The 23690-nt window shown below is 59.3% G+C and overlaps 1 protein-coding gene across 13 annotated transcripts; it reads left to right on the forward strand.

Annotated features, from left to right (window-relative positions):
* Nucleotides 1-42: 42 nt before the first annotated feature.
* On the forward strand, nucleotides 43-22686 carry IKBKE (inhibitor of nuclear factor kappa B kinase subunit epsilon). 13 transcript variants are annotated; one of them, XM_027976233.2, is made up of 22 exons: nucleotides 43-229; nucleotides 802-890; nucleotides 3223-3452; nucleotides 4109-4249; nucleotides 4590-4719; nucleotides 5813-5994; nucleotides 6785-6945; nucleotides 7703-7813; nucleotides 8119-8298; nucleotides 8908-9104; nucleotides 10379-10443; nucleotides 10530-10621; nucleotides 10745-10831; nucleotides 12411-12486; nucleotides 12602-12714; nucleotides 14391-14467; nucleotides 16839-16878; nucleotides 17617-17718; nucleotides 19133-19229; nucleotides 19901-20013; nucleotides 20208-20279; nucleotides 21959-22686. In XM_027976233.2, the coding sequence occupies exons 3-22, from the start codon at nucleotides 3366-3368 to the stop codon at nucleotides 21990-21992; spliced, it is 2157 nt and encodes a 718-aa protein (XP_027832034.2). In that variant the 5' UTR covers nucleotides 43-229; nucleotides 802-890; nucleotides 3223-3365; the 3' UTR covers nucleotides 21993-22686. The 13 variants fall into 13 exon arrangements, 11 of the variants coding, with proteins under 11 accessions (XP_027832034.2, XP_027832032.2, XP_027832035.2 ...); XM_027976231.2 differs by having other exon boundaries at nucleotides 3333-3452; XM_027976234.2 differs by having other exon boundaries at nucleotides 3333-3452; nucleotides 12417-12486.
* Nucleotides 22687-23690: the final 1004 nt, after the last annotated feature.

Genomic DNA, 23690 nt, shown 5'->3' on the forward strand with positions numbered 1-23690 from the left:
AGCTGCCTCTGTCTCTTTAAGAGAGAGAGAAGGAAAGAAATCAGGAAGTGGGAGAGAGCGGAGCGCGGAGGGCTGAGTTCCTGGTGCGGCACACGGCCGCCCATCTTCAGGTCTCCGAGACCCATGGCCACCAGGATGCCATGGATGCGGCCCGGGCAGGGCAGCAAGCCCTGAAAGCCTAGGGGTGCCTCCCAGTCCCACAGCCTGCCTGTCCCACAGCCGAGATGGGGTGAGTGTGCAGAGTCCACGCTGGGGGGAGGAGGGTTGAATGGGGGCATCTGGGAGCCAGGCAGCTGCAGGACAGCAATCAGCGAAGTGCCAGGGTGCTGGCCGGTGGGGTCGGCTCTGCGGGCTCCTGCCCCCCGCCGCGTATCTCTCTGAGGCTGCTGCCCCCGCCCCGAGGTGCCCTGTGCACCATCTCAGATGGGCACCCTTGCAAAGGATGGCTTGGAGGCCCTGAGAGGCAGGGAGGGTTTGTTACGGTGCAGAGGACTCCGATGCTCTCTTCCAAGCGTCCAATGCCAGCCTCCAGCGCTGCCTCTGTAATTTCCTTTTCTGCCTTGCTTCTGGGGCTGACTCTCACCTCTCCTAGGGTCCTGCTCACTGGCGCAAGCCCCTGAGGGGTGGGAGTGGTGAGGACAGTCTCCTGGAGCCTGGCAGGTCTAGGCTGGAAACCCCCGGCTCTGCGGGGGAGGGTGACAGGAAAGGGTTAAAGGGCTGGGGCCAGGAGGCCTTTGATGGAGGCTGAGAATGAACAGCGCCCAGGGGTGCCTCTCATCCGCCCTCCTCTTTCCGGTGCAGCTCAGCTCCTGGACTGGCCACAGACAGAAAGCATAGCACACTCTTACCAGGGAGAGTCTCTGCCTGATCCGGGCTGCGCAGAGCACAGGGTAAGTGCTTCAGGCCGCTGTAGCGCCTGGAGACGGAGGGGGAGGGGTGGGGCAGCTGGTTCGAGGCCCACCGCCCTCATCCGCCCCAGCACCTTCGGGGCACCAGCTGCTGCGCTGCGGGCCGCGGAGCACGCACACCTGACCAGATGTGTTGCTGTCGGGCGCTGGGCACAGCCCTGGCTGGACCAGGAGAGAGCCCAGGGCACGCCAGCCCTGCGGTACTCTGCTCTCTGCGCCAGCTGCCCGTCCCTTGCACCTGCAGCTGCGCGAGGCCCCCGAACCAGCCCTGGGGAGGACTCTGGAGGAGCTGAAGCCTCCCCTGGCTGGACATGTGGCCTTGATTTCAGGATATCCTACCTGGTTCCTCAGCCCCGGGCCCGCGGGCTGATTCCTCCACAGCCTCGCACGGGAAAACCTCACCAGCTCATTTCTGCTGAGCTATTACCTTGTCTTCAGAGAGACTCATCCCCTCAGCAGCTTCTATAAACCTACAAACACCAATCTGCCTTCTGAAACTGGAATTGACCTCTGATCTCTCCAAGTGGCCTCTGGCTCAAGGAATTGACCTTCTTAAGAGTCCCATTTAAAAAAAAAAAAAAGCTTACAGAGAGAGGGCTCGAAGCTAAGGAGCTGTGGGATTCCAGGCATTGTGACCCTAGGGTTGACCACCTTTAAGAGGGTAGAACAGGAAGCAGCCTGGGCTAGTCCGGCCTCATCCGAGAGTATCTAGGGGGTGGGGGCCCCTCTCAGGAAGATTAGCCCTGGCCCCGCTCTTCAGAGCAGCCCCGAATGTAACTCCTGAGGCTGCTCTCTCTGCAGTCAGTTGCTTGAGAGGAACTGGCCTTTGGAGAGAAGGGTGTGGGGGCAAATACGGGGAACAGAGCCTTAGAGGGGTTTCAGATCCTCCCGAGGCCACTGGAGCTTCTGGATGTGATGGTCTCCTGCCTCCCCCACCCCTCCACACACACACACACACACACACACACACACACACACCCGTGCATACATGCTCACTCACTCACACACACCTGTGCATACATGCTCACTCACATACACACACCCGCACATACATGCTCACTCACACACACACACACACCCGTGCATACATGCTCACTCACACACACACACCCACGCATACATGCTCACTCACACACACACACCCGTGCATACATGCTCACTCACACACACCCACACACACACATACATGCTCACTCACACACACACCCGTGCATACATGCTCACTCACACACACACCCGTGCATACACGCTTACTCACACACACAGATGCACACATGCTCACACCCCACACATACATGCTCACGCACGCACACACACCCATGTATACATGCTCACACACACACACACCCATGCACACATGCTCACTCACACACACACACCCGTGCATACACGCTCACTCACACACACACACACACACCCGTGCATACATGCTCACTCACACACACACACACCCGCACATACATGCTCACTCACATACACACACACACACCCGTGCATACATGCTCACTCACACACACACAGAGATGCACACATGCTCACACACACCTGTGCACACGTGCTCACTCACACCCCCACCCACACACACACCCACACCCACACATACATGCTCACGCACGCACACACACCCATGTATACATGCTCACACACACACACACCCGTGCATACATGCTCACACACACACACCCGTGCATACATGCTCACTCACACACACACAGAGATGCACACGTGCTCACACACACACCTGTGCACACGTGCTCACTCACACCCCCACCCACACACACCCACACCCACACATACATGCTCACGCACGCACACACACCCATGTATACATGCTCACACACACACACACCCGTGCACACACGCTCACTCATACACACCTCCCCAAGCAGCACTGACCTCGCCAGGCCGGCTTGCTGGCCGTGGCTGACAGCAGCAGGAAGTGGTGGCCCCCGGAGCGCTGGGGAAGGCCCCGGCTCGTGTTGCAATCCTGGAGATTTGTGGTGATGTGGGTGACGCTGTCTGACCTGGAGCCGCTCCTTCAAGCACTTTCTGCTTCCTGGGACAATCCAGGCCTGGATGCCGAAACCCAGAACTCCCAGTGCTGAGGGGAGGCGGCAGAGAAACGGGCTTGTCCCTGCAGACTGGCCTGCCCGGGGTGGGAACGACAAGGACGTGCGGAGTCGGGAGGGGACAAAGCCCTGTGAGGGGACAGGGCCAGGCTGTGTGCTGAGGGCCTGCCGGTGGGGCTTCTTTTGGGGGAAGTTACTTAATCTTCCTGTGCTTTCCATTTCTGCCCCTGCCCCTTGGCCTGCAGAGTGACTGTGTGGAGCCCCTCAGCGGGGTGGTCTCCGGCACACTTACCGGCTGGGTCCCCAGTGTCCGCCCCGGCTCAGGTGCCGCCCTGGACACCACTGTGCTCTTTAGGGCGGAAGGCGGCCGGCCGGCCGGAAGCGGGAGATGCAGAGCACTGTCAACTACCTGTGGCACACGGACGACCTGCTGGGGCAGGGGGCCACGGCCAGCGTGTACAAGGCCCGCAACAAGGTAGGCGCCCACCCGGCCACCCCGCCCCGTGCACCCGGGAGGTCGGTCCCCAGTGGGGTTGGAGTGTGTCTGGGCAGGCTCCTCTGATCTGCACTGTCTGAGGCAGGGAATGGGTACGGGGGTCTGAAAAGGGCTTCTGGGGTGATGCCCACTGGGCACGCTCTGGGGCTGGAGAGAGAGGGACAAAGATGCGAGCCAACATCCAGGGGAGCTGGCGGCAAATCTTGGGAACAGCAGGGGGGCAGCGGGACCTGTTTGGATTTATCCTGCCTTTATCGCCTTGAGGGCTGTACTGGACACACGAGATGCACTGCACTGTCTTGGACTTAAGCGCTGAAGCCAGACAGGACGGTGCTGCTAACACCGGGGAGAGTTAGCTGCCACCGTAGTTACTGCCAGTAGCGACAATAGCAGTAACAACAAACCATCCCCCGCTGGGTATCAGGTGTGCCAGGGTCCTGTCATCGCCCAGTGCTGCGGCAGGCCCGGCCGTGGACCCCCACTGGGGAGGGGAAGGAGCTCAGGGTGGGAGCCCCATCCCCAACCAAGCTACCCTGGCTCATCCCTGGGATTAGCTCTTTTGAGTCTGAATGGAAAATGGGAGGCAGGGTGTGCTTCCCAGGGCAGGGGTGCCACTTCTGTTGCCCCCATGACAGAAATCCGGGGAGCTGGTTGCTGTGAAGGTCTTCAACACGGCCAGCTACCTGCGGCCCCGCGAGGTGCAGGTGAGGGAGTTTGAGGTCCTGCGGAAGCTGAACCATCAGAACATTATCAAGCTCTTCGCGGTGGAGGAGACGGTGGGTCTGGTGCTCGGTCAGAGGAGCGCGGTCTTGTCTTTGACCCAGTCAGGTCACGGAATAATAGACTTGGCACATGCTCATCAGTGGGTCACCTGGAGAGGAAGAAAGGCTGCCAAGGGGCTGCGGGCACTGCATAGGAAAATCAGGCTGTGGAGTGGGGCCTAATCAAGGAAGGCTTCCTGGAAAAGGTGACCTTGGGCTCAGTTTGAGGTCAGAGGAGAGAAGGCCAGCTAGAAGTGGAAACCTATAAAATGGGGGCTCTGGGCCCGGGGCTGAGCCACCACAGCTTGGGAAAGGGGAGAAGTGCCCTCCCCAAGACCCCGTCCCTCTCCCACAGGGGGCCGGCCGGCAGAAGGTGCTGGTCATGGAGTACTGCTCGAGCGGGAGCCTGCTGAGCGTGCTGGAGAGCCCCGAGAATGCCTTCGGGCTGCCCGAGGACGAGTTCCTGGTGGTGCTGCGCTGCGTGGGTGAGCCCCTCCCCTCCCCAGTCCAGCCCCAGATCCCGCCCTCAGCGGCAGGCAGAGTCCCAGGGGTGTGGCGTTTCTGGAAGAAGCATCCAGACACAAGAGCACTGGCATCTAAGAGGCGCCCCGCGCACAGACCTGGGACAGACGCTAGTGAGCGGACAGAACCCAGGGTCTGCTTCCTGCAGACTGGCAGTTTACAACTCCAGTTCCAGAGTACAGTTAAAGGGGGGGGGTACACCGCTGTCCATGACGGCACGATTCATAACGCTGCTGAGACTCATGATGCTGTTGCTGCTCAGCTGCCCAGTCATGTCTGACTGTCGGTGACCCCGCGGACTGGCTCCCTCTCCCTCACCGTCTCCTCTTGGCTATTGTTCTTGCCTCTTGGCTATAACAGTAATAGCCAAAGGGCAAAAACAATCCACACGTCAGACAGATGAGCGGATAAACAAAGTGTGCAACATGCAAGGGACGGATTAACTAGTGAGCCTTAAAAAAGAAGGAAATTCGCACACGTGGATGAACCTGGAAGGCACTGTGCTGGGCGAAAAAAGCCAGCCACATAAGGACAACGACTCTATGATCCTTTTTATGTGAGGAACCTGGAGAGATTCAGTCCATGGCAACACTAAGTAGAAAGTGATTGCCAGGGGCTGAGGGTGAGGGTGCGGAGAGTGAGTGCTTAATGGGTGGCATTCCTGTCTGGGGCACTGACAGAGGTCTGGAGACTCGCGGTGATGCTGCGCAGCCATGTCAATGTATTTAATGCCACGGATGCGTACACTTAAAAAATGGTTAAAATGTAAATTTTGTTAGGTATAGTTTACCACAATTTAAAAAAAAAGAAAGATGGGGAGTAACTGAGTGCCCTCCGCTGGGAAGCAGAGCCGCCATCCCCCTCGGGTTTCCAGGGAGCCACAGGCAACCCTGACACTCCACACCCTGCCCCGTGTCCACCTCTGTCCTCCTGCTGAGCCCGAGGCCCCTGGGGACCCCTGGGTGTCACCCTCTGTCCGTGGCTTCTCCCCCGGGATGGGCCCCACCGCTGGGCCGGCCCCGACTGGAGCCACTAGCAGCCCCGCGTCCGTGGCAGCGGCCGGCATGAACCACCTGCGGGAGAACGGCATCGTGCACCGCGACATCAAGCCCGGGAACATCATGCGCCTGCTGGGCGAGGAGGGCCAGAGCATCTACAAGCTGACCGACTTCGGGGCCGCCCGCGAGCTGGATGACGACGAGAAGTTCGTCTCAGTCTACGGCACCGAGGAGTATCTGGTGGGCGGCGTGGGGGCCGGCCCGCGCCCTGGGACTCTTGGCGCCCCTCTGGGGGCCCCGTCCAATCCCCCTGGGTCCAGGAGGGTCATCCCTCACCCCAACCCTAACCCCAGAATAATTCATTCTCTTCTCCACGGCCAAAAGGTCAGTGCTGAGGCCTGCCCAGACCCCCCAAACCCCTGCCCAGATCCCTGAATAGACCCCCTGCCCAGGCCCCCTGCAGAGACCCCTTACCCAGACCCCTTACCTAGACCCCCTGCCCAGGCCCCCCCCCCAAAACCCCTGCCCAGATCCCTGAATAGACCCCCTGCCCAGGCCCCCTGCAGAGACCCCTTACCTAGACCCCCTGCCCAGACCCCCTGCCAGGCCCCCTGCCCAGACCCCCCCCCAAAACCCCTGCCCAGACTCCTTGAATAGGCCCCCTGCCCAGATGCCCTGAATAGACCCCCTGCCAGGCCCCCTGCACAGACCTCCTGCCCAGGCCCCCTGCATAGACCCCCTGCCCAGGCCCCAGGCCAGGCCTCCCTTGTTCAATCAAGCCCTTGATCAGATCCTCGTGGAGGATGGAGCCCTGCTGCTCACCACTTTCCCCAGAGCAGAGGCTGATAAGCCTGTGGCACACTCTCTTAGGAGATGACCCAGGAGATGTATTCTGATGGTTCTGTTTCCTCCTGGAGGTGGGAGAAGGCAGTCTGAATGGGGGGGGGGGGGCGTCCGAGCGGGGGGCCAGGGTTGCTCGGACCCTTGCCCCGTCCCCCTCCCTGACTGCTCTCTGGTTCCCTGGCGGCAGCACCCTGACATGTACGAGCGGGCGGTGCTTCGCAAGCCCCAGCAGAAAGCTTTTGGGGTGACCGTGGATCTTTGGAGCATCGGGGTGACCCTGTACCACGCAGCCACCGGCAGCTTGCCCTTCGTCCCATTTGGCGGGCCCCGGCGCAACAAGGAGATCATGTACGGCGGTCCATGGGGACCCTCGGCGACCCATGGGGCAGGGGGCGGGCCTGGACATCCCACTGGTCCCTGCTGGGTTCCCCATTTGGCCTCTGGCGGTGGGCCCTGAGGGCCTGGAGTGCACACACAATCCCTTTAGATGCTTGGATGCTGGTCCATCAGTCAAGAAGCCAAGCCTTGTCCCTGGCTGATGGGAGACCACATCCCAGGCCTGTGCTTCCCTTGAGCCCCACCCCAACCCCGTTTGGGCTGACCGCATCTCAGCCAAGGTTCCCAAAGCAATCTGCCCAAGGTCACAAAGCCTGCCAGGGCAAAGGACGGGGCGAGGGTGGGGGCAAGAATCCAGCCTCCTGAGCCCAGGTCCCTCAGGGTTTCTCGCTGTCTCATCCAGGGACTGTGGCTGCTCCCACTGAGGGCACCACCAGAGAAAATAGGTTTCAGGTGGATTTTCAGGAAGGTCAGTGCTCCTTCGGCTCAGGGGTCAAAGCCGGCGGAACCCATGTTAGGGAAAGGGGAAGGAGCCTGCCTTGGGTGGGGGCTGGCAGGGTAGCTGGACTTTAGAGGAGGGGAGGGTGGATTGTGGGGTGCAGGGGAGGTGACGGGGACGTTGGGGAGATGGGCGGGCACGGATGAGTGGCGAGGAGCAGACGAAACAGACAGAGGGGACAGCAAGCCTCCAGGCCGAGTCTGTCCTCTCTTGGAAGCGTCATGGGCAGGGCGGGGCGTCCTGGTAACCTGGTCCTGCCCACCCCGCCAGGTACCGCATCACCACGGAGAAGCCAGCCGGGGCCATTGCGGGCACCCAGAGGCGGGAGAATGGGCCCCTGGAGTGGAGCTACACCCTGCCCATCACCTGCCAGCTGTCCATGTGAGTGAGAGCCCGCAGGAGTGGGGATGCGGACCCCAGCCGGGCCCTGGGTCCTCCTCTGGGCGGAGGCCTGGCCCAGCGGGAGCCCCCGCTGTGCCACAGGCTTGGGTTCCCCCCTCTCCCTTCCCAGCCCCAGTTTCCCCCTGGAGCTGGAAGACCCTTCTGGCTTTTCCTCCCCACCCCACCCTGCCGCACCCCCTCGGTCCTGGCTCTCCAGGGCTTTCTCACCCGACGCCCCCATTACCTCCTCCAGGAGGTTAAGTCTGGGCCCCCAGCCCCTGACTGTCTCCGTGTCCCGGGGGCAGGGGTCTGCAGAGCCAGCTGGTGCCCATCCTGGCCAACATCCTGGAGGCAGAGCAGGCCAAGTGCTGGGGCTTCGACCAGTTCTTCGCAGAGACCAGCGACATCCTGCAGCGAGGCGTGATCCACGTGTTCTCCCTGCCCCAGGCAGTCCTGCACCGCGTCTATGTCCACGCGCACAACACGTGAGCGGCGTGCGCGGGCCCTGCCTCTCCGTCCCACCCCCGCAGCCCCGCCCCGGGCCCAGGGGCCTGTCCCACCGGGCTCTGCGGGGCGCTGAGATACGGAAGCTTCTGGGTCCAACCTCAGGTTGTAAAAGTACTAGTTCCGTCAAGTTAACCAGTATTGCTTGCTGGGAACTTGAGAGATTCAGCAACCTTTACAAAGCTGACGTGCATTAGAAACCTCTTGAGGGGTGTGTGTGGGCAAGCACACGCCAGTGCACTCCCCAGTGGATTGCTGGTAGAACAGTTTATTTCTGGAGCTTTCCGGGGGACTAGGTGAGCCCTAGTCCTGGGTGACCCTAGGGGACGAGGCTCCCTAGGTGCCTCTAGGGGGCGTGGCAGGAGCGGGCGTGAAGGCAGAGGTCGGACACCGGACTTCGTCTCCATCCGCTGCAGGACACCACCTCTACCCTTTGTCTCTCAACCCTGGAGAGGAAAAAAAAAACCCAGTCCCTCCCTCTGAAAAGCGGAGCCCAAGTCTTAGCTGTGTGTGGGTCACCCTGACACTGATTCCTGCCTGTTGACACCCCCTCACCTCCTCCTCTCCTGCCTCTGTTCCTGGTTTCCTAGGATAGCCATCTTCCTGGAGGCCGTGTACGAGCAGACGGGTGTGGCTCCCCAGCACCAGGAGTACCTCTTTGAGGGTCACCTGTGTGTCTTTGAGCCCGGCTTCTCTGCTCAGCACATCGCCCACACCACAGCGAGCAGCCCCCTGACCCTGTTCAGCACAGCCAGCGAGCCCCCCAAGGGGCTGGCCTTCAGGGACCGTGAGTAGGGCCGCCCAGGCTGGACCTTTTCTCCTCCTCACTTTCTCTTCCAAGGGCCAGAGGCTTATAATCCAGGATATTGGTTCATTTGCCTTGTGGGTATGTCTTTGGGTCCCCAGGGTGTGGAGGCATCTCTGGGTTCTAATACCATATGTGCCTCTGAAATGCCGTGGGACTCAGGCCGGTGTCTGGACCAACCTGCGTCACAGCATCCAGAGATCTGTGATAGAAACTCCAAGGGAAACAGGGAGGGCTGGATTTCACCTGCTGTCTGCAGTCCATGCCTGATGGGAAGAGGGAAGCCTCTGAGTTTGTGTTGGAGGAAGCAGGGGCCCAAGCTGCTGGAGAGAAGGACAGGCAGTCAGGGGCCCAGAGCTCTGTTCTGCAAGTTCTAGCAAAAAATCACTCCTCATTTGAATGATCCCAATTTCATCCTCCTCCTCAGGGTCCCCAAGGCTGGGAGGGGAATTCACCTTAAAACCCCCGAGTGTGAAGAGTGTTAGTCACTCAATTGTGTCCCACTCTTTGGGACCCCTGTGGACTGTAGCCCGCCAGGCTCCTCTGTCCATGGAATTCTCCAGGCAAGAATGCTGGAATGCGTTGCCATTCCCTTCTCCAGGAGATCTTTCCCACCCAGGGAGTGAGCCGGGGTCTCCTGCATTGCAGGTGGATTCTTTACCATCTGAGCCACCAGGAGCCCCAGTTCACTCAGTCCTGAGGGACTCTGCGACCCCGTGGACTGGGAGGAGTGGTTTGAGTCTCTTTTCTGCGGCCTTGGCTGTCGTTCTCCAAAGTGGGCACAAGGGGGCAGAGAGGGGCTGCAGTCGTGAAAAAAGCTCCGTGACTGTGCACGTCACTTAGTCACGTCCAACTCTGCAACCCCGTGGACTATACAGTCCTTGGATTCTCCAGGCCAGAATACTGGAGTGGGTCACCTTTCCCTTCTCCAGAGGATCTTCCCAACCCAGAGATCGAACACAGGTCTTCTGCGTTGTGGGCAGATTCTTTACCAGCTGAGCCGCCAGGGAGGCCATAAAGAAGCGCATTCAGGGCGTTTAAGGCGTGCTGCGATTCATGGGGTCGCAAAGAGTCGGACACGACTGAGCGACTGAACTGAACTGAAGGCTTAGGAGGTGGGACTCTAGGCAAGCTGGGAAGCTGGAGGCGGCCCATAGGCAGTGCGGGCCGAGCGTGAGCTGGGGCTGGGGAAGATGCGCTCAGACCTCGCCCAGGGCCAGACGGCCGTCCCTCTCTGACCCAGTCTTCATCCGCAGCCGCTCTGGACGTTCCCAAGTTTGTCCCCAAAGTGGATCTGCAGGCAGATTACAGCACAGCTAAGGTGAGGGAGTGGCGCCGGCTGGCAGGGAGGAGGGTTCGGCAGGGGTCGGGGTGCAGGACGTCACCCTGCCCCGCTGTGTGTTTCAGGGCATCTTGGGTGCCGGCTACCAGGCCCTGCGGCTGGCGCAGACTCTGCTGGGAGGGCAGGAGCTGATGGTTCGGGGTCTGCACTGGTTCGTGTGAGTGCCCTGAGGGCCGGGTGGGCGGGCAGGAGAGGCAGCCCAGGCCCCCTTCAGCACCGCCCTGGGGCTGGGCCCTCGGTTCTGGGAAAGAGGCGGCTCTGATCAGGTTCCCTTCGACAGGGAGATGCTCCAGGCCACGTGCAGGCGGACGCTGGAGCTCTCGAGCATGGCTCTCCTCTTCCTCAGCAGCAGCCTCGGCCCTGAGAGGTGGGTGTCCCGCCTGGGGCAGGGCCGCAGCAGGCGCGGGCCCGGCCCCTCCTCTCTGTCTGTTCCTCCCCCGGGCTTTCCAACAGTGCCCTTTGCCTCCTCCTGTCCAGAGCTGCCAACCTCCCTGCCAGGCTGAGCAGAGAGGGCACGCCCCCCTCTGCCAGTTGGCTGCACTCACCTCCCCAACTTTCCAGTCCCTCCGGGCAGTGGGCCTGTGAGGACCCTGCCCCTCAGGCTCTGAGGCAGCCCCCTGCCTCCAAGAGAAGGGGCCTCTGTCCTCCCCGTCCACTCTCTGAAAAGTGAGACCCTCAACTGCCCTGGGCCCTGGGGCAGGGCTCTGGGAGAAGTGCCCACACCCACACAGGGCCCCTGGGCCCGCAGGACAGAGGTGCAGGGAGGCTCATCCCCAGCACCATCCTCCTGCCTCCCCTGGGCCTCTGCGTCCTCGCCTCCGAGGACTCCCTGCCCCAGTCCTGGGAGCTGCACACCCTCCACCCTCTGACTTGGGCCAGTTCAGGGTGATGGATTTGGAAAAGGGAGAGACTGGGGAGGAGGAAACCAAGCTGCAGGAAACGAGCCGCAGGAAGAGTCCGGTGGCCAGCTCACTGCTGGGCAGGTGCCCACGCTGCGATGCAGCTGGGAGAGGGAAACGAGCCGCAGGAAGGGTCCGGTGGCCAGCGCACTGCTGGGCAGGTGCCCGCACTGCGATGCAGCTGGGAGAGAGAAATGAGGCGCAGGAAGAGTCCGGTGGCCAGCTCACTGCTGGGCAGGTGCCCACGCTGCGATACAGCTGGGAGAGGGAAACGAGGCGCAGGAAGAGTCCGGTGGCCAGCTCACTGCTGGGCAGGTGCTTAGACACTGCAGGTGTGGTGGTGAGCAGACCTGCCCTGCCTTCAGGGAGCCCCCACCCATCCGTGCCTGATTCTCTCCAATCCTCCTTCCTCCGCACCCCCGCCCTCCCATTCCCATGCCAAAACACACAGGATTCTCCTTCCCTAATTATTATGGTATAAAAACAGCATATTCTGGTATGTTAATTGTGCTAAGTTAGAAAATACAGACCAGCAAAAATGAAACTGAAATGCTTCATCCTGCTGCTGTAGAGACATGATATCTGCATATATCCTTCTCAGGGGTTTTCTGTTTCCTGTGTGTGTGAACCAACATGGCATTTCCCTGTGCCTGCTATTTTATAACCTGCTTTTCTCTGCTTATGACCCTCGAGGTCAGTACATTTCATCTGTAGGGCGTGTCCATGTTCAGACTTCCCTAGTCAGCCCCCAAGTGTTCTTTTCTAGCTGGTTCCACCCCAAACCAGGATCCAATCCGAGGCCACGCTTGGTGTCTGGTGGTTGTTGTTGAGTCACTAAGATGTGTCTGACTCTTTGTGACCCCGTAGACTGCAGCCACCAGGCTTCTCTGTGCCTGGGATTTCCCAGGTGAGAACACCGGAGTGGGTTCCATGTCCTTCTCCAGGCAAACTTCCTGACCCAGGGATCGAACCCGCGTCTCTAGCCTGGCGGGTGGATTCTTTGCTGCTGAGCCCGTTCCTTACGTCTGTTTTCACCCTTCCCTTGAGGTTTAGCGGCATGGCCGAGGTGCCTGAGCTCCAGGACCTGAAGAGGACCGCAGAGCTGAGGTCCAGGCTGCGTAATGTGAGTGAGGCTGGGCTGATGGGCGGCCAGGAGCAGAGCTGAGAGCGGGGATCTGGCCAGGCTCCCATCCGAGCCTCACTGAGGACCCCGCGGGGTCTGCCTTCATGTCCCCCAGTTGGCTGAGGTCCTCTCCAGATGCTCCCACAATATCACGGAAACTCAGAAGACCCTGAGCGACCTGCGCTCTGAGCTGGTGAAGAACCGGGATCAGGTACATGAGGACAGAAGGTCTGTGGGATTTTCTTCTTGGCGGGCTGGAGGTGGGGCAAGGGCAGAGGCCACAAACGGCCGGGTGGCCCCGTTAGGAGTCAGCCTGCCTCCCCTCTTCTCTTGGCGAGGATGCTGGGGTCTGTGGGTTGAGGCGGGGAACCCAAGGCCTTCTCGTGGAACTGGCCAGAGGAGGCAAGGATCTGGGGTCCTGCCCCAGCTAGGAGTTAGTGAATTAGGAGTCTTAGAGATGCAATCGGAGAAGGCAATGGCAACCCACCCCAGTACTCTTGCGCTCCTTTTATAGATGATGAGGCTTCCTCTGCCCCGAGACACAGCCAAGAAATGACAAAGGATAGGGCCCCAGGTCGGGTCTGCCTGCTTCCAGAGCCTGTGTGTTTGGCCTACACCAGGGATTTACCCCCCTGAATGCCCAGTCTCCATTCAGACAAACAGGAAAATCCCCATCATCCCTTCCCCCAAGGGCCTGTATGTGGAGCCCTGCCTGCCACCTGGGCTTTGACCAGGGCATGGCCCGCTCCTCCAGCCCCGACAGTCACTGTCTGCACAGATCCACACGCCCAGGTGCCCATTTCTGAATTCAGAAAGCTCTGAACACCAAGGTGCTGATTCTTCACTGTCTTAGCTGCAGAACCTGCCCTAAACTGACATGAGGCTCTGCCTGGTCTTTCTTTATCCCACTTAAGTGACCATTCTTATGGTCCTGAAGGTTGAGGGTGTGTGATGACAGGGTGCTGCCCTAGACCCCCCAGGGGGGTCCACGGTATAGTGTATGTGTGCTGACCCACCTTCCTCAAATCAGAGGGTGGTTCTGAATTTGAAACAATCTGGCTCCAGCCTTTTGGATAGACTGGACCTAGGATCTTGTCCACCCCAGATGCCAAGTTGGGGAGGGTCCTGGGGTCCACAGGATCCTGGGAACAAGCGTGGGCTCTCCAGAAATAGCAGAGACGGGGTCCTGGGGGGAGCTTCAGGGAGGAAGTGAAGCCAAACAGGCCGGGGGGGGAGTAGGGAAGAACTGCCCTCACACACCCCAACGTCTCAAACAGGGTGTATCCTGAAAAAGAAAAAGAAGGAACAGTAATGACCTTAGAGCGCAGGCTGAGAGGGTAGAGAGGTCATCTCCTGAGCTCCCCGTCTACAGGCAGGACCAAGGACCTGGATTCATCCTCGTTCCAAACCAGGGTTGTTGCTTCTTTATTTAAGTTCCTTCTCCGTGCACAGAAAACACGACTTTAGCTCTTGCCAGGGGAGAGAAGTTCCTGCTGGGCTCCGGCACACAGATGCCACCATCTCTCCTGTTCCGGGGCCCAGGGCTCCTTCCCAGAACCTCTTCTCAAGCCCTGTTGGGCAGCAAAGGCCACCTTCCTGCCGCGCGTCCTGCCTGGCTTCTTCCGTGTGTGTGTGTGTGTGTGTGTGTGTGTGTGTGAGCGAGAGAGAGAGAGAGAGAGAGAGAGAGAGAGAGAGAATAAACACAGGAATGAGAAATGACTAGCTAAGCAGAAGATGCCTCAAACAAACAGAAGAGTCACCCCACTCCCAGACTGGCCCCCAGAACTGTGACCCCCCAAAACGAGGCTCCTTCTGCAGGGAGACAGCCCCGTTCTCCCACAGCCATCCCCTGCCTCCCTCACCCTTGACCCGTGTGGTTCGATTCTTCTGTCTCCTGCCCACAGCATCCAGCAGATTCAGTGCTGTTTGGACAAAATGTACCTCACCTACAAACAGTTCAAGAAATCCAGAATGAAGCCAGGTGAGCCACGGGGAGGGCAAACCCCCTCCTCTCCCCTCCCTCCTTCCCTCCGGTTAGCTGGCCGTTCCTAATACCGCAGCAGCATCGGGTGGTGCAGCTGGCCTGGGGTACAGGGGGTGGGGAGGGGTGGGGGGCTCCCTGCAGACCACTGGCCTGAGCCTTTCCTGCACCCGTTGCCACCTGGGGGCTCCACTGAGACCTGGGTGCTATAGGAGAGGCGGCCTGACCGAGACCCCTCATCTTTGCAGAGCACTTTACGGTTTAAGAAGTGCTTCCCTGTCTGTGTCTCTGGCTCACTAAGGTCATCAAGCTTTCCAGAAAGGGGAGGATGGGGAGAAATACCAGTTAGCGTCACTGGTGCAGGAAGGGGAGCCTGGGGAGGCCCCAGCTGACTCATGGGGTTAGGGAGGTAACACACTCCAGGAAGTGACCCTCTCGCCCACATGCCCCTAGCATCTCCTCATGTGCAGGGAATCAACATTTGAGGGCGTGGGCTTGACTGCAAAGCTCTCTTCCACCCCTAAGATTATCTAAAAAGTACTGTCCCATAGAAATATAATGCCAGGCTCATTTGTAATTTGAAGTTCGCTAGTAGCCAAAATGTAAAAAGTAGAAACAGGTGAAATTTACTTTAATAACGTATTTTATTTCACCCAATATATTCAAATTGTCATTTCAGCATGTAATCAATGGAAACAATTATTAAAGAGATATTTTACAGTCTTATTCTGTGCTAAGTCTTCGCAGTCCCACGTGTATTTTACGCATACTGGGCATCTCTATTCAGAAGCTAATTTCTCTCACATAATTACATGTACTTTTACCAAAACAATAAAGCTGTGTTTGATAGGGATAAAACGTGGCACACTGCTCTAGTTTTTACATTTAATTGAATTCGTTAAGTTAAAACAAAAATTCAGGTTCTCTGTCATATTAGCTGCACTGGCCACACTTCAAGTTCAAAGCAGCCACACGGCCGCCGTGTTGGACATGCAGTTTCTGAAAGATGACGGTCTCTCCTTGGGAGCCTCAGTTCTGCCTCTGGGTCTGACCTTGGAGGGAGCACAGCTCAGGAGATGAGAAAACCAAGACTGCCCTGTTCCCTGAGGCCAGGGGGCCGTGGGCTCAAGAGGCCTGGCCTGACACCCAGCTGACCACCTTTGCTGTGATGTTAGGAGCCCTCCGGAGGTTTCTCTGCCTCCAGCACTGGAATCCCGTCATCCTGTGACCGCGACACTCTGAGCACCTCCCGTGTGCTGGGCACTGTTCTATGGCCAGTGCGTATATTTTTTAAAACTATGTGATGCTCATACAAATCGTAAGACACTGTTAACCTCCCCATTTTATAGATAAGGAAACTGAGACACAGGAAAGGTAAGGAGCCCAAGCAACCTGGGTCCAGCTGCTTTGAGCCACCCCATTGTACAGCCTCAAAAAGAATTTCACTTGTATCAGTCTGTAAGAGTCCTTTATTCAAGCGTGTAGAGAACCAGGACAAGTGACGCTTCACTGCCAACACCTGGGGAAAGATGGCATTGTGGAAAATGCCCAGTCATTTTCAGGGCACTTTCTCACTTTCCCTTCACTCCCATCCTGTGGGTTACAAGTGACAGATAAGGCAAAAATCAATTGCCTACAGCGCCCTGCTATGGTAACAGGAGGGAGGCAGATCCGGGCCTCGTCCCAGATTGCCTGGACCTCACAGTCAGCTGAGCGCAGGGCCCAGGGCAAAGAGGCCGGGGAGGGAGGCGATTCGCTATCAGGGACTCCGAGTGGCAGGAACCGCCTTATCACGTCGTTTCTGCCGCTAACCAGAGGCCATTCCCCTGGAGTCCAGGAGAGGGCAGCACCTCCCCAGTGCAGAGAGCATTAGGCTGCAGCCCAGGCAGTGAGCAGCTCAGCCCTGCGGGCAACGTGCTGGGCTGAGAAGGGAAGGTCAAAGGTGGTGGCCTGGCTTAGGCGACCCCCTGCTGCAGAGCCCAGCTGTCTGCAGCCTGAATATTCAGGGATGGAGTCCACCAGCTGTTAGCATCTGCCTTGCTGGGAGGAGGGCTGGATGAGGCGTCAGGGCTGACTACACGTCCTTCAAGGCCCGTCTCGTCCGCCAGTGCCCACTTGGAGCAGTCCCTGGGCGCCCGTCCCACCACCCCTGATGCGTGGGCTTGCCTGGCCCGCGTGGGCCTCTGCCTGCTCATAATGCAGGGTCTTGGGTGCTAGTCTCCCTTGGCCTGTCCTTCTGGCTCTGCAGGGCTGGGAGCATCGGGCAGGGCCCAGGCTGCTACCTTCACCCTTGCAGCTCGCCTGGCCCTCGCACCGTTCTGCTCTGCTGACCGATCGCATGCGTGACCTCGGCCCTGTCTGTCTCCTTCAGGGCTGGGCTACAACGAGGAGCAGATTCACAAGCTGGACAAGTGAGTGGCCTGTGCCCCAGCAGGCGGGGGAGCCGGAGGGTGGGTGTCGCCAGGGGACAGTGAGTCTCTATGCCAGACAAGAGGCGATAAAAGGCCCCGGCCCCAGGCCCCAGCTGGGCAGGAGGAAAGCTGGGGGCCACTAACTCTGGGGCTGGGTGGGGGGCGCGTTTCTCAGCAGCAGTCTTGATGGGACTGGGTTGACAGCTGGCATGAACACGATTGTGTGAGGGCTTTCCTTCCCTGTTGCCCTCGCTGATTAATCACGGACCGCTTTCTGCTCTGGGCTCTTTCTGCTCTAGCCCAGGCTCTCCTTTGGATGTCCCTCTGCTTCTCTGTCTCCTGGACACTCTCTTCTTCCAGGAAACCTCCCTGACTTCATATTTATTTGAGGACTTACTCTGTCAGTAACATGCCTGCACCCCTGACCACACACACACACACACACACACACACACACACGCGCGACCATCTCTCCTTCCCTCTGGGGCTGAGCTCAAGCATGTGTGTGTTTCCCGAGACCCCTGATCCTTCTCGCACATCCCTCTGCTGAGGTGTGCTGTGTGCTGGCCGCTCTTACCATCGCGGTGCATGTGAGCGAGCGCCGTCGCCTCCCTAGGGGAGGTGGCCCTGCTCTAGACCGAGGGGACGGACACTTGGGCACTGGAGGTGCCAGGAGTCTAAGCTTGTGCCCGGTGGCTCTGGCTGCTCATCTCTGTGCCTCGGTTTCCGTCTTTTCAGGGTGAATTTTAGTCATTTAGCCAAAAGGCTCCTGCAGGTGTTCCAGGAGGAGTGTGTGCAGAGGTACCAGGCATCCCTGGTCACACACGGCAAGCGAATGAGGTAACACTGGCCCTCCCTTCTGAACTCGGTTCCCGGGGCCCTCCAGGCCTGGCCCTTCCTGGCCTCAGGCAGCCCTGGGCTTTGCAGAGCCCCAGCTGAGAGGGAGGTGTTACTAGAGGAACAAAAGCAACAACAAAGAAAGGTGGTTCTGTGGCCCTGGGTGGACCAGGCAGTCTGCTGGGCGATTTCTGTTGACTCATTTAATCTCACAAGGTCTGCCCTCCGCAGTGGATACTCTCACCCCATTTCACAGATGAGGAAACTGAGGCTCACAGAACAGCTGCTTCCTTAATACCACACCACTAGTAAATAGCAGACCCAGGACTAGCATATGGGTATGACCGAGTCTAAAATCTAGATTCTCTCCATCGTCCCAGGTGGTTGTGTTCAGAAGCCCCCTCTCTGGGGACTGAGACGAGGACACGTGGCCTGGAAGCAGGGGCAGGCGGGCCCCCATGTGGAGCCCCCTCCAGGCTGTCCCCTGTGGGAGTGCTTGGTTTCTGCCCCTCAGACAAGCCCCTCCCTGAGCCGAGAGGGCTGCTTCCCAGGAGCGGCGGGTTCTGAGGATGCAGAGGAGACTCACCTTAGAAGACAGCTTCCGCGACCCCCGCTGGAGGCCACCCCCCACTCTGACCTGCCGGTCTGGAGATGGGCTTGGCCAGCAGCATTTGAATGCTGCTCAGAGATTCTGACACGTCACAGAGCTGAGAGTCGAGCAGTGGCTGAAGCCTCCAGGAGCTGGCATCCTTTTAATGTTGTGGGGCAGTGTCCTTGCTCACTCCCTCTGCTTAGAGAGAGAAGAGAATTCTTAAGAGTCTTTTAAAAATTAATTAACTTAGTTTAATTGGAGGCTAATTACTTTACAATATTGTGGTGGTTTTGTCATACTTTGACGTGACTCAGCCACGGGTGTACACGTGTCCCCCATCCTGAACCCCCCTCCCATCTCCCTCCGCATCCCATCCCTCTGGGTCATCCCAGTGCCCCGGCCCTGAGCGCCCTGTCTCATGCATCGACCTGGACTGGCGATCTGTCTCACATATGATAATATACATTGCTCTGGAAATGGGGGCGTCAGCAGGCCCCAGTCTGAGCTCCCCAGAGCGGGCGTCTGGCCTCTCCAGAGCCTGACCCAGGCCCTCGCTTACTAAGCTCGCTGGCTTGTGCGCCCCGGCCCGGCAGGGGCGTGCGGCCCCCACGGTGCTGGCTCTGCCAGGACCCTCGTCAGCACCCTTACCTGGGGCAGGTGTGGGCTGAGGGCTCCTGGAAGGGCAGGGGCGGGGCAGGGCGGGCGGCCAGCGCCCCAGCCTCTGCGCGGGAAGCCTCTCCGCGTCTAGCCTCTGCGCGGGAAGCCTCTCCGCGTCTGTGCTGGCCAGCAGCGGGCCGGGCCCTGACGCCTCTCTGCCCTCTCCAGGTTGCTGCATGAGACCAGGAGCCACCTGCGCCTGGTGGGCTGCTCCGTGGCTGCCTGCAACACGGAAGCCCAGGGAGCCCAGGAGAGCCTCAGCAAGGTGGGCCACGTTGGGGCCCTAGCCATGCCAGTCAGACACGTGGGAGGCATCCGGGCCATTCCCCTGCCTCAGCGGAGCCGTCCTTGACCACCTCCGAGCGCTCTGGTGTGGCGTGGAGGGTCTCTGACCTGCCAGAATAGAAGGCAGTGCCCAGCGTTCTCAGAACAAGCATGCTCGCTAACAGGGCAGAGGCTCCCAAACCCTGGGACATCTTCTGGGCCCTGTTCAACCTGGGAGGCTCCCCGAGGGAGGTGACCTGAACACTCCTTGGTCTTCTGATGCGTTCTGCTCAAAAAGACCAACTCAGGCAACTCTGAGAGGCCATTTGCCTTGCCAGCAGGGACAGAGAGGGGCTGTTCTTCAAGGCGTAAGGCCCACACAGCTCCTCCTCTCCCCAGCACTGGGCACATTCTTTCAGAGACAGTGCTGGGCTGCCCCCACCCCTTCTCTGCATCTTCTGACTCGACTGTGTCCTGACAGGTACAGGTCAGACACAGAGGGGAGCCTGACAGTCTGCACCCCATGCTCCCAGGATAAGAAGGGGGTGCTTATGGGAAATTCTTGACACTCCAGGGATAATTTTGTTACGCATTTCTTATACCTCCCCACACCTCACTGCACCCGGCACCTGAGCTGACTTATCCCTTCTGACTGAAGTGTGGCTCTTTCAGATCCTTGACCGACTATCTCACCAGCTCCTGCAAGAGAGAACACAGGGGGCTCAGGCCTCCCCACCCCCGACAGCTCCTTATCCCAGCTCTACGCTGAAGGACCTAGTTCTCCAGTAAGTGCCAGAGAGGGGGTGTGTGCGTGTGAGCATGTGTGTGTATGTTAGGGGCTTTGCCCCTTGCCGGGCCCGGGAGGCGGGAATGAGGCTTGGTGGGGCTGTGGGGGAAGAGGGGGCTCCCAGGAAAGGTCTAGGTAGAGGCCTGCCTTGGTCCTTAACCACCACTGCCTCTCTTGCTTGGCCTTGAACAGCATGCAAGAGCTCTGTGGGGAGATGAAGGTGCTGGCGTCTGACCTCCAGGACAACAACCGCATCATCGAAGGGTGAGGAGTCCCCGCTGTGCAGGGGGTAGGGAGGCCGGGTCCTCAAGTAGTTCTTGCCCCAGGGGCACAGGCCCCATGCCTGCCCAGGCAGGTGTGATGACAGGGGTCCACGGTCCAGGGCTTTGACCTTGCCCCCAGGTTAGTTGGTGTGTTGACCAGGTGGAGGCTTTCACTGTGGTCTGAAGGATGTGGGTGGGCCTCAGGGCGGTGAGGGATGAAGGCTGGGAGGTATGTGGATTTGTGGCCGTGTCCAGCTCTGCGTGAACGTGGCCTCTGCCTGACACCCAGACCAGCTCCTCTAACCGTATGACCATCCTCAGAGTGGCAATGACCCAGGAAACGCAGAGCAGAGCTGGGAGAACTGGCCCGGCCTGTAGGCCCTGTGTTAGAGGCTCTGCATCATCGTCAGACGGGAGTCCACTCCTGGGCTGGGGGAAGGTGGGAGTCAGGGGATACTGGCAGATGCAGGGGGGCTCAGCCTTTGGGTTTTGTGTAAAATTCACAAAAGAAAGCTGGAGAATAACAGAGTGACTGGCTGCTCATATTAGCAAGTAAGCACCGTTGGAAGGGAAAAAAGCCCTGCCATCTAGGAGTCTCACTTTCGAAGGTGCGTTTGAACACCAAAGAGAAGGGAGGACACAATCTCAGAAGCAGGGGTGATCCCGTTTACACACATACACACTCACACGTGCCTGCACGCACCTCCCACGTCTTCCCCATCATCCTTACGCCTGTCACTTCCCCACCTGGGGACCAAAGAGTCTGCAGAGACTCCTACCAAATGTGGCCCGCCTGCTCCTCACCCACGGTGCAACCCCGGGAAGTTCCTTTGGCTCTGAGCTCCACCACCCTGCCTGCTCCTCACCCACGGTGCAACCCCGGGAAGTTTCTTTGGCTCTGAGCTCGACCACGTGCACAGAGATTCCACCTCCTGGTGCTAATAATGAAGGGATTAAACAGGATGAGAGATGCACTCTGCTGGGAGGGAAGGGTACACAGAGCCGGGATTCACTAAACAGTAGGTGTTCCCTGAGGTCACCAGAAGGTAGGGAAGCTGGGAGCAGAGCTCACGGCTGCCCCTGGCGTTTTAGAGGGCCCTTGGGTTGAGGAGGCATCCCATGTCACATTCCAGCAAGAGGAGAACCCATCCTCCTAAATACCCACAGGGAGAAGATTTGACAGCTTCTTAGAAAGATTTTCTGAAACAGCCCTTAGGAGCAGGAAGCTCTAATTTTAGTGCCGACATAAATTTTTCTTGCTACGATATGTAGTCTATTTACAGAGAGCTCACATCTGTATTTTAGTGGATTTTTACTTCCTGATTCAGAGCTGTAACCAAAGAGCCTAAAGAAACCGTCTGAATTCCGTTTCCCCTCCTCGTAACCCGTGGCCACATGGGAGTCCCCAGGGGAGCTTTTAAAAAGAACGGATGCCTGGGTCTTGGCCTCAGAGGCTCTGACTGCTGCTTGGAGTTGGGGATTTTCATAAGCTATCCCAATGATTCTAAGGTGTAGCCAGGGATGAGAATAGAGTTCTTGTCAGGAAGACACAGGCACTCTGGGAGGAGAGCGGAGGGCCTGACCGGCCCGCTGCCCCGAAAGCTGATGGTGCGGGGCCCCGGGCAGGGTTCCGGCTTCTCCACCTGGGCAGGAGACACTAACCGCAGCCTTTCTTTACAGGCTAAGCAGGGTCCCACTGGCTCCTGACATCTGAGCTTGGGGATGTGCCTGCGGCATCCTAAAGCATTACAGTCGTTCAAGCACTGCCCGCACCGGGGACCCAACAGGATGGTGCCCGGTCCGCCTCACCAGCCTACCTCCCTCCTGGCTGACGGCCGGGAGTCGCCAGCATTATCTTCCGCTACCTTTCTGGGGGCAGCGCAGCAGGCCCGGGAGCTCCGGCCGGATCCCGGGCTGGCCTGCGCCCCTGCACGAGCCGGGGGCCAGCCCCTCTGTCTTCCTCGCTGTGCAGCGAACCTGCCGGCCCGTGGGGGCCAAGGCTCCCGGATGCCCTCCCTCCCCCCTGGCCCCGGTGTGCAGGGCTTCACTCCTCAGGGAACAAGAGGGGGCCTCCTGGGGTCTCCCCAGGGGGCGGGGCAGACGACTCCATCCCCGTCTTCCTTCCTCTTCCGGAGTTTCGTGTTGAGCAAACAGACCTCTCCCGTCTCCCATGGCTGCTGAGGGTCACCCGTCGAGGTCTTAGGCGTGACCGCCCGATTTCCCGTTCCCTCCAGTTAGACTGAGCCTAAAGCTGAGGAACGGGTCTGGGGCACCACCAGATTTGGGGGGTCACAGCCAGCGGCATCTACAGTAGCTGTGCCAGTTAGCACAGGCCCGTGAGGCCGGCGCCCCGAGGAAGTCAAGGCCTGCAGCTTTCAGAAATGAAATAAACAGGACCCTTTTCTGGGTGGCTGTCACTGGGCTGTTTCGGGAGGCAAGGAGGGCTCTAGGCTGGGTGTGCTCGGGGATCAGGGAGGGCTCTAGGCTGCGTGTGCCCAGGGATCTGTGAGAAGGACTAGGAGACAGAGGCAGGACAGCTCACTGCCTTTCCCTGAATGGGAGCCTGGTTTCAGGGAGGCGCCCAGGGAGGCTGGCCTCCTGCTGGGGTCTCTCTTTCCCGCTCCCTGTCACTTGAGGAGCTGTATAAGGGCCTCGAACTGGCAGGGAGGGTCTGTTAGGTTTTTTTAACCTCCAAACCTCCATCCAAGTGCCTGTTCCCTTCCACGCACCCCCTACCACTGTTCAGCTGGCCCTGAATATTGGTTGAGAGCAGTCCTGTGGGCCGTTTTGCACATCCCATCTTTTTGCCCAGAAGCCGGATGGTGCCAGGGTGTGGCATTCAGACGTGTGCATGTCTGGTCTTTCCCTTGCAGGGTACCTCCCTTTCCCTTCACAGAGCCGACTGCCCAGCTGGCCTAGGGGTGGGGAAGGGTGTGCAATCAGGTGGCTCCAGCAGGGGCGGGAAAGAGTGAGGGGCCCTACTTGGCGCTTTGAAGCATGAAAACCCAGGAATCCTGCCTGCCTGTCTTTCGGGAGCTTCTGCGTCCTCGCGGCTGTCCGCCTGACAGCCCCCCCAGGGCGGCGCTGAAGAAGGCTGGGTCCTGGAGTCCGACGTTGTCTGGGCTGGTCCTCCATGGGAAGACCAGCGCTCTGTAAAGACCCGGGGGAGGGCTGCTGGGTGTGCTTGCCTCAGGCTTCCTGGATGCCATCTGGGCCTTGGGCCCTGGGTCACTCAGGCCGGGCGGGCTCAGGTCCTGGGTTGCCAGGAGCCAGTCATTGCTCCGACGGCCCTGGGCACCAGGCCCCCTCCGGTCCGCCCCGCCCACGGGAAGTGCAGGCCAACACTCCTGGCTCCTCAGCGGCCCTACCGGGTATGCCCCATGGCAGATTTTCCCTGGCAGCTGCGGCTGCT

The sequence above is a fragment of the Ovis aries genome, chromosome 12 (assembly GCF_016772045.2).
Source record: "Ovis aries strain OAR_USU_Benz2616 breed Rambouillet chromosome 12, ARS-UI_Ramb_v3.0, whole genome shotgun sequence".
In the NCBI taxonomy this organism is placed as follows: Eukaryota; Metazoa; Chordata; class Mammalia; order Artiodactyla; family Bovidae; genus Ovis; species Ovis aries.

Excerpts from the sequence above, each read along its gene's own strand:
- IKBKE (XM_027976233.2), top strand. The coding sequence starts at position 3,366 with ATGCAGAGCACTGTCAACTACCTGTGGCACACGGACGACCTGCTGGGG. Across the intron at positions 8,299-8,907 it reads TATGTCCACGCGCACAACAC|GATAGCCATCTTCCTGGAGG; the intron begins GTGAGCGGCGTG and ends CTGGTTTCCTAG. Across the intron at positions 10,622-10,744 it reads CGGGGTCTGCACTGGTTCGT|GGAGATGCTCCAGGCCACGT; the intron begins GTGAGTGCCCTG and ends TCCCTTCGACAG.